This window comes from Salarias fasciatus, chromosome 10, assembly GCF_902148845.1.
Source record: "Salarias fasciatus chromosome 10, fSalaFa1.1, whole genome shotgun sequence".
In the NCBI taxonomy this organism is placed as follows: Eukaryota; Metazoa; Chordata; class Actinopteri; order Blenniiformes; family Blenniidae; genus Salarias; species Salarias fasciatus.
The window spans coordinates 8,976,231-8,986,365 of NC_043754.1; the positions used below are offsets into that span (position 1 = coordinate 8,976,231).

Here is a 10,135-nt window from a genome sequence, read left to right on the forward strand (position 1 = left end):
CACACCACACTGACCTAAATTCAAGATGTTGCATTGTTCAGAGGCAACCCCTAACAAGACTGAAACACTGGGTAGCTGTTGCAGACAAACTAAAAATAATATTCATTTCATGTTGATGTTTATCAAGAATCATTTCAACTTCAACTTTTTTTTTTTTTTTTTTTTTTAAATCAAAGCAAGCCACTTCTGACATTTAAAATTAAACATCTGTCAAAGGTAAATTGTGGAGAAACCAGTTGGGTTGAAAAAAAATCTTTGAAGGGCGAGTTGCCTGGAGGAAGGCATTCAGTTTACTTATCTCATGGAGAGTTGTCACACAAGAAAAACACAGGAGTGTGGCAACAGGCTCGACTGGGCAACACTGGGTAAATCAAAACAGCCATTATTATGTGCACGGTTTGAGATTGTCTGTTCTGGAACAACCATAAATAAAAGCATCCAGCAGAATAATGTCATGCAAAATTAAAGCCTTTACAGCTTTGTAAACATAGAAACAACTATACAGTGTTCTTGCCCCTGTGCAAAGCTCAGAAGTTTTGCACAGCAAGCTCCAGTCAAACACATAGCTTGGCTGGTCTATGTAGCACAGACTGCTAATCCCCAGAGTCTGGTGCAGGGACACAGCAATGTGTCAACTGTTTGTCTGCACATGGTTAGTGCACAGCAAAGATTAACAGCTGTGTGCCCTATAGGCACTGCTGATTCTGACCCACATAACTCCTCCATACTATCAAATCTGCTTAAATCACATTATAAATTGTTGTGTACCAGATATTGAGTATTAAATACACGCCTTTGTATGACGTACATAACTCTATTTGGATTGGGGTGTGTTTGAGTTGAAAAAAAGAAAAGCCTAAAATTGCATGGGAGAGCTGGAGTTCTGAGGGGCATTCATGTCTTTGGCAGCTCACAGCACAGAGGAATCATGGGACATCTCATTCTGACTTCCTCTCGGAGTTCTAGAGATGTGACCCGGATTTTAATTGACACTGTAAATAGGCCAAAAATATTCCTCTCTGAAAGCAGGTCATGTATGGGAGGCAAAGTCAAACACAGGCCTGATCAAACCTGCTGTTTTTAAAAAGGAAACAAAAAAGTGGAAAAAAGGATTCCAATAAACAGCCTGATATGACTTCCAGATAAAACCAACAGCTCACAGCAAACAGGGATCCTGACAGATTTCCTTACATTCATAATCCCATTTAATTTTCAATAAGCAAAACAAATAAAACTAACAATTAGAACAGCTTATGTTTATGCTTAATAAATTGTGTCTGAAAGACACACTCAAGATTGACAAGTATCTGTCTTGGTGTGAAAAACTGCAGTCAAAATAGTCATGTCACCATGAGTGAATAGCCAAAAATCCCATTGGACTTTGGAAATTACGTACAGTTAGATGAATCATATTCAAACCAATCAAATGGCATGTTAGTTGTAGCCCCTATCATGTACCAAACAGCTTGATCCCCGGGAAGCTCCACCTCTTGTTAATCCACACTTGGACTAATACTCTTTGATACTGTAACATCGCTCGACTGGGAATGAGGATGATGTAATTTGAACAGGCGGCTTGGGGAGAAGATTACACCATTTGATCATTTCCGGATGATAACAGCAAATTTGGACTGCAGAAATGCAAGAAATGTATGAAAAGATAAATAAGTAGTGCATGAATATTTAAGATTTTTGCATTTCATTAGCTAAAATGCCAGCATGGATCACAGGGAGTATCACTGAATATATACAACAAATGAAATTAATTCCTGAAGGCACAAAAAAAGTCAAAAAAGACATACCTAAAGTAACCTTTTTGAAGAAATGGTGACTGCCTTTTGTTTGCTTTTCTGAAGAAAAGAATGAGATTGGCTCACAGAAATCTGCAGGTCAATGTGAGAAAGGAGCTGAAGTTTCCAGAACTCAAAACAACACTGCTCCAGCCAAACATCATGTTACAACTCAAGCTTTAAAAACATCCCCCTCATGTTGGTGTTCCTGGTGCCTGGGGAATCACAGGAAGTCAAAGAAAGGAAATGTAATGAGTGCAAGGGAACTACAGGCAGAGACTGAAAACTCTCTTTGAGGCTGTAGTAGTGTCTTGCAGAGGCTTTGCAGGTCACTCTCAGGCTAAAGGATCGGTGCAAGACTGCAGGTCAGGGTTCAATCAACTATGGCGGAGTCGCCTGAGCAAGGTGTCGGACGCTGAGAGGCCCAAAACACCCAGTGTCCCTGGAACAAGTCACTGACAATGCATCCCAGCTCTCCCTGGAGATATTCTGAACATATTCTGAAGCTTTTTTCTGTCAAATTGCACAATAATAAACAGATATATGAGCTTCAGACAGAAACAATAGTTTAATGGACAATAGCATCAGTTCAAATGAGGAGTGGAGGAGGAGGACTGTTTGTACAGATCAATCTGAGCAGCACGCCTACCTTTTGTAACCCTACAAGATGTAGGTGCACATAGGTGTCCCTTTTTGGGGACACTCAGACTCAATTTTTCTCATGATAATCCCACTTAATATGTTTGACAATGTTTTGATCCCTTTTGTAATTCCCATATCTTTTCTCTGACAGACACACGAGAAATTGTAGAGAGCACTGAGAGAGCAAATATAAATCTCCAAATAGCACACTGAGTGCAGTAATTGACGGCATTAAAGGTTTTGGAACTTCAAATAAGACCACCACTGTCATAAAGAGCTTATTGTTGCTATGGAAAAACACTGAACGCTTTAATAATTAAACAGGAGAGGCAAAACTCAGCAGTTGCTCTTTGTGCTCAAATGCACAAAATCCTCACTTTGATAAACTCATCCAAAACATTCAATAACATTTAGTAAAGATGACTTTGGATTGAAGCGATCTACCAATGACTTCTTGAATTTCAAATATGTTTTAAAACTTTTAAGGCAACATTTGCTTTGTGTTGGGACACATTTAGCACGGATAGATTTTTTTTTTTATTTATTTAATGACTGATGTTTATGTAAAAGGTGCAAGAAAACACTCTGTAACCTCAAGTAAAGCATGTGATGATGCTGTAATTAGAAACCCTGAGAGAGAAAAAAAAGGGGGAAAAAAAAACAGACAGCGGGAGAGCAGGTGCTGAGCTGATACCAATCCTGAGCAGGTTTTGTTCTGTAACAGGCTTATTATTATTATTGTATTCCCACTGCGCTCACAACAATCCTCAATGGTTGCCTGGCAACATCGGGATGATGACAAACTCCACAAAGTCACTGCTCCGAGCCAAAGAATATTCCATGTCATAACAAAATGTCCTTTTTGAAGCTTAGTTACATAGAAATGTGTTCATTCAAGACATGTTCTAGTGTCTATGGGTTTTGTTTTTTCCTCACTATAAATCCAAATATAATCATCATTAAGTGAGCACTATTTACCTTCAAATGTATGCACGCTTCCAAACACCATATAAATGACAGCATCTTCAAACATCATGGAAGATAACTGTGTTGCAGAGCTCCAGATCTACAATCAAGATCTTATTTGAACCACCTATAAATAGAGCTGTTGGTTCTAGGTCAACTTCATATGCACATGTTCTTTTGGTTTTTTCCAAAGGCCTGTGTTATCACGATCACCAAGATTGGTTTGGATGTAGGACAAAGCACGACAGAGAGACGCACGCCTCCTCAAGGGATGCAAATGAATGGATGCTCCGACTGTGAGCACATTCAAACCCACAACTGCATCTGTTGCATTATGAAAGAATGTAAACAGTCTTCCTCGTGTCAGTCAGTCTGTGAGTTCTTCATTAGCAATGGGGAATGTGAATTGGGTTAAATCTGCACTTGACAACTGGCCTGACACAGTGAGGCCAACAGGAAAGATTTTACTGAATGAAATAATGTGCATTTTAACAATTGTAAGTATGATAATCATACATAAAATGCTGGCCACACACCCGTCACAAGGACAAATCATTCACAGAATATTTGTTTACCCTCCACACTATCTATGTATCACAGACCAAAGGCCCCGCCAAAAACAGAAAAAGGTGTTTGTTGTGCCAGCTAATAAAGAGTTTAACTTGATGCTACTATACTTGTTGCACATGATTATCCAAGCAGAACGAACTGAATGGGCGACCAGCCAAGTCTTACGAGGCCATATGGCCATTGGCTGTGGCGGCGTTTGGGCCGTTGTTGTCTTCAGCGTCCCATTGTTTGCCGTCAAAAGACTGAGGGGGGTGGTAGGGGGGATTATATATACACCCGAACACATTCTCTCTTTCAAAACACACACAAGGACACTCCCCCATACATACAAGCACAAAATCACATTACCAGTGTCATTAAGGTTCCACCCATGTACCAGGCATCTTTTAATCCACTGTGTTTAGATGCAGAATCACAGAATTGAAAAAATATGGGAAAAGGTAGTACACTTTGATGACTTATAGTACATTGCTATAGCTGTAAGAATACAGACTGAGTGTGATGTAAAAACAGTTTGGAATTGTTAAGGAAAGAACAGCAAAATAATATATGTGTGTATTTTGTTGGGCGAGTAGCATAAATCTGATGCTGATGTGTAAATTCATTTAGGACACCCACACAGTGGACTATGCATGATTCTACAGTGCTACTTACGTCAAACATTTGTCTGTGCAGGCCTGAAGGGTTCCTCAGCCAGCAGCGGCTCAACTCACTCAGCTCCAAAATCGGCTGCACCCTCAGCCGGACCGACTCTCCAGACTGACGGATCATCTCAACAATTTCATCCCGGCTTTTGTTCTCCACATTGATCCCATTGATTTCAACCAGCCTGTCTCCTGGCACCAGTCCCAGAGCCCGGTCCTTGGTCCCGGCCCCTGGCTCGGCGAAGTGCACCACGCGCCGGCACACGCCTCCATCGGGCTGTCTGTCTAGCATGGTGGTCCTTCGCAAAGAGAAGCCAAAATCCCCAGTGTTGCGACGCTGCAGCTCCAGCTCTCTTGAATCTGGTATTGGAGGAGCAACAAGAGGAGGCAACTGCAGGTTCACACTTGGGAAGGTCTTCTCCACCAACTCGGGGATGGGCATCATGAGGACTCCTTTTGGATCGCGGTACGACTTTGAATTAGGCACATTCCAGTTTCGCTCGGGAACATTTGAGATTTTCTGGAAAAACACTGCTTGTCTCTGACCCACCGCTGAATTCAACTTGGCCAGCTCTCCAAACTTGGCGGCCCTCTCCTTTACAGAGCTGTGATGAGGCACCAGTTCAGGTTCCTTCACCTCCTCACTAGAAACACTTGCACTGATATGTCCCGCGTCTTGCTCCGGTTTGATAGGAAGCTGCTCGGCCTCCAGGCTGGTCAGGCAGAGCTCGGTGTTGCTCGCCACCTTAATTGGGATCGGGCTCGAGATCTCCAGTTTGATCCGGGGGTCCTTCTTAGAGCTCCCTCGATTAAGGTGGAAAAAGCCTCTACGAATGCTCATCTCTTCTAGGCTCTTAAGCTCTGCCGGGGACATCCGTTCTTTCTTCTCTTTCTTTTCCTTCTTCCCCAAGTCCTTTTCCTTGTCTTTCTTAATTAGATGAAACATGCTTAATGGTCTCAGCAGTTATTCAATACTTGAATGTGTTTACAACAAGAAACTATCAGTTTCACATAAATTATTAAGTGGGTATCATGAAAGTGCTCGCCGATGGGTTGACATACTTGTAATATCATCTGTATGGAAGAAGTAAAAGAAGAAAATGAGGAACAGCGTTGATGAAAGCATAGTACAACATCAGACTGTACAATAACAGTCAGAATGACTGACCAGGAATAAAATCATTGGCCATTACTGTCTACTCTCTGACATTTGTGACGAAAGAAAAAGCTGTTTGATAAACACTCATACAAATATTTAATTTATATTCCATCCTTATTTGCTTAGTCCAAGACTAAAATATCAACTGATATGCGTGTTGGCTTTTTTGTTTTGTTTTCACCCTCTGGAGGAATTGTAAATACCATTTTTATCCTAAGTAGGTGACATAAATGTCAAGATGGAACAACTTAAAAGTAGTTAGCATGGTTGCCTCACACCCAATGTTTGTGGTTCGATTCTGCTCTATTTAGATGATGATGCCTGTTCTCTTTATGCCTGCAAGTTTGACTCCCACAATCTAAACACATACATCTTAGGTTGGGGTACATTAGTTTATATGAGATTAAGTTGTGACTCAAAATAACCCAAGTGTGTTTTGCCTTGGTGTGGGTGGTACAGAAAAAATTCCAGCCACTGGTATCCTCTGCCTTAATGAAGCGGGTATAGATGATGGATAATAAGGGTCTTTAAAGTAAACAATGCAGCTCAAACTCTCAAATTCAAAACCTGATATTGTCCAGTTAACATTTCTGACACATCTTATATCATATTGTAAACCATAATCACACATTGCCAAACACTGCTACCATGCCATGACACTTCTTCTCAGATTATCATTATAATTGAGTTACTATGCACACATTTAAAATGAAGTACAATGTAAACTATAGATTAGGAGTTTAATGTATTTGTACCAGAGTATATCTGAAGCTGCCCCACATGCAGATCATATTAAGAAAAGCTCTAAATTAGACATCTAACCTGGTTTCAAGTATTCACCATTCAGTGATGGTGGAATATTTGAATAGCTTCTGTCAACATCCTATATCCCTGCTTTGTTTTGTACATCCATCAACAATATATTCGCACTTAATCCAGACTTGAACACATCTCCTGAGAACAGAAAGCATTAACAACAACTTGACACGTTACCATTAGATCAGTACAGTCAATTCCCCATAAAAACAGAATGTTTACCTTTCTTGAACCGAGAGCACGCTCTGTGTAGTTGGCTTGTCGCTATCATAAGTCCACAGCTTGGACATAATGCTCTCTCCCCCTTTAAGCTGCTTTGCCCTCATTCTCTAGTACCGACGGCCTTAGGGAGCACTTTCAGCAGTGGAAATGTGTCATTTGTCAAAAATAACAGATTAACTGCTGGCATGACAAGGAAAATGTACCTACCTGTAAATGTTCAAAAAGAAGAAAGCGCAGTTGTCTTAAAAGAACTTTTCTGCATTTTCTTCGCAGGAATTGACAGCAGGTGCGAGAAATGTACTACTGATGCCTTCACGTACAAAAGGTAAAATCCGACTCTGGAAAACTCTGCTCTGTTGTAGAGGAGCGTCGGTGAAATAACAACAAAACCCCTCTGTTTTAGCCCCCAGTAAAAAAGCAAAAAAAAGTCCTTATATTTTCTAAATCATGACCAACGTTTATTTTTAATAAAATAATAATTTTATAACAGGCTATTAATTGCAAAGTAATTAGGCTGAAGGCTGAATTAGTAAAAAGAAAAAGCTAAATGCCAATATATAAAATGAAAACTATCTGTATTTTTCAGGACATTCTCTAAAGTTCTTTAACAAGACTTTAATATTTGAGTTTATAACGTCAAAGTAGTCCAAAAGATAATAATTCCAACTGTTCATGAAGGCATCAGCAGCAGCGTACACTGGACAGTAGTGACCCCTTCTGGTGTGTTTAATTTACTAGATTTTGAACAGTTTAGACTGCAGACTTGACTTTCTGTTTTTCTTATCAGGATTCAATCATAAACCGTAAATTATAGATTTTTGAGACACTGTTGAAGATTGTTATAACTCTTTTTTTTCTGTTCATCACCATGAATGTAGATAATATATATGATTATCCAAAATATAAAGTTTGTGCTAAGCTGATGTTTATTTCATAGTATTTCCAGCCTTCCATAAATCACTTTAACATGCCTCATATCTGAATATTACAAGGTAAATTAAGCTACCTGGCTGATTGTTTCATTGATTTAAGATTGTTTCAGTGATATGGAATCCCAGGTTTGTACATCCGTGTTGTTGTTGGTTTTCATGGATTTTCATGGATTTTCAAAAAATAAATCAAAATTTGGAAACAGATGATTTTCAAGGCATTAATTCAGTACCCCATAGAAGTTCATGTTGGTTCACTTTGTCACAGACAACACTGTCTGCATTTTAAAAGTATAACATTAAAACCTGATGTTTAAAGTCATATTCAAGGGATTCTTTATTGTCCTTGAATCTACAGCAATGCTTGTGCAAGTCTGAATGTAAATGGGGGTATAGGAGTAAATAAATAGCAAGATCAACACATTGATCTGACTATATTTACAGTTGCAGTTGCCTGTAAAGTTGCATCATATGACATCAACTCCATGGTATATATATGAAATATCTGTAGAAGCTTCACCACATGGTTCCACATTTTTATGAACATCAAAACAAATACACTGACTGATTCTACCTGAGAGTCATATGAATTATCACTAAACTTTTAATCATTAACAACTTTTGGGTTAGTAAAACAACTCCATCCAGAAAAAAAAAAGGGATACACAAATGCAGTCCAATGCAAGAAAGAACAAACATGAGACAAAATAAAGGTTAAAGCCAAGACTTTTTGCCTCGTCCCATTTTAGCCATATTGTGCAATCTGGTTTTGGTGCGTTCTTTTTCATCCAGATTTCTCTTCGAAGTGCACTCCAGTGTAGAGTCTGTTTCAAAGGAGATGGTTGGAGCCTGGTTGGGTATACCACTACTCCGGTCCCTGGATACAGCAGAGGTGGTCTGCAGGACAACCGTTCCACTTAAAGAGTGTTTGAGTTCGAGCAGCAGCGGGTTGCTGTCTGAATATAACTCCACTTGCTGCACTGGGTCTCTGTCTGAATCACAGCATGTGCAGCACGCAGAGAACAGCACTCTGAAAATGTAAATCCAGCCAAGATAATGCAGCTCCACAATGTTCAGGATGAAGCAGCCCAGGCTGACGCTGAACATGAAGTTAAGAAAGATGGTCTTCTCCGTCGCGCGAGACACAAAGCAGTCAGTTCTGTTTGGACAGGGGTAGGTCTCACAGCGAAACAAGTGTGGAACTTCAAATCCAAACAGATAATACTGTCCAATCAGGAAGATGATCTCCATGATGGAGCGCAGTAGGACATGTATGATGTAAATGAGCAGCACTTGACTTGAAAGTTGGGTTGGATCCTTCCCTACTTCTCTCATCTCTTCTTCCATTTGGGTCTTTTCTTCACTCTCACCTTCTTGTGAACTCCAGTCCAAATTGTTGTACACTGTGTCACGGCTGACAGCTTCCAAAGCTCTCTCTTTATCCGCTCCTATGTGTTTGTCTCTCTCAAACAAAGGTGGTGACCGAGGTACGACGTCAAGCTTTCTGTCCTCTAACTTCTCATTTTTGGTAATTTTTTGTAAAACATAGACAATGTAGAATATTGAGGGAGTAGAGACGAGCACAATCTGAAAGACCCAGAAGCGCAAGTGTGACACGGGTGCAAATGTGTCATAGCAGACATTGTTACATCCAGGCTGGAGGGTGTTACAGGTAAACTTGGACTGCTCGTCACTGTAGACAGCATCTCCCACCAAGGCCACGAGTAAGATTCGGAAGATGAGCAGCATTGTCAGCCATATTTTGCCGATGACGGTGGAATGGTTCTGGACCTCAGTCAGGAAGCGGCCGAGAATGGACCAGTCCCCCATTTCTATGGACAAACAATAGTTCCAACACTATGTTCAGCGACCAGGTGGGATCATTTTATCCTGCACTCCTATGGAGGAAAAAAATGACTTAATATTCTCACAAAGGAAGTGTATTCCTGAAACCAGATGTATTAATCTCATGCTCAGATATTATCTGTATTTTCATGTTGATCCAGTTAAATAGAATAAGTTCACATGGTAAGACTTTTCTTTCTGTAAAAGCCTTAAATGTGACAGACGAGAATGAGTGAAATAATTTACAAACAAATTGTCTACTTTTCAAATGTTAATGATTTACATTATAACTTCATGGCCATCTATGTTTTCAGTCACAACTCATCATCAGTTTTTCATTAGAACAAAATGTGATGCTACATTCAGATAAAAAAAAAATTAACATTTATGGATGTTAAAAGATGTTAAAAGTTGAATCAAAGAACCACATAAGCATCTCAAGTAACACTGCATAGTTCATTAAGATAATACTCAGGAAATTGTCTAAATGAAGGAAAAACAGGACCAACATCTTGTCTGGAAGCCCTTACCTTTGGAGAATCTGTATCTTCC

At 39.9% G+C, this 10,135-nt stretch overlaps 2 protein-coding genes across 4 annotated transcripts in view; both read right to left on the reverse strand.

The window, feature by feature from the left end:
• Positions 1–7,107, reverse strand: part of LOC115395149 (unconventional myosin-XVIIIa-like) — a 67,819-nt gene extending 60,712 nt beyond the window's left edge. For all 3 annotated transcript variants that reach the window (XM_030100547.1, XM_030100546.1, XM_030100545.1), the window contains exons 1-2: positions 7,017–7,107; positions 4,623–5,686 (exon numbers count right to left, since the gene is read on the reverse strand). In XM_030100547.1, coding sequence (XP_029956407.1) covers positions 4,623–5,558 — 936 coding nt within the window. In that variant the 5' untranslated portion in view covers positions 5,559–5,686; positions 7,017–7,107. The remainder of the gene's footprint in view (positions 1–4,622; positions 5,687–7,016) is intronic.
• Positions 7,108–8,452: 1,345 nt separating this feature from the next.
• LOC115395547 (gap junction delta-2 protein) lies at positions 8,453–9,568 on the reverse strand. The gene has a single exon (XM_030101124.1). It carries the CDS (start codon positions 9,566–9,568, stop codon positions 8,453–8,455), a length of 1,116 nt encoding a protein of 371 aa, XP_029956984.1.
• Positions 9,569–10,135: the final 567 nt, after the last annotated feature.

Excerpts from the sequence above, each read along its gene's own strand:
- LOC115395547 (XM_030101124.1), bottom strand. The coding sequence starts at position 9,568 with ATGGGGGACTGGTCCATTCTCGGCCGCTTCCTGACTGAGGTCCAGAAC.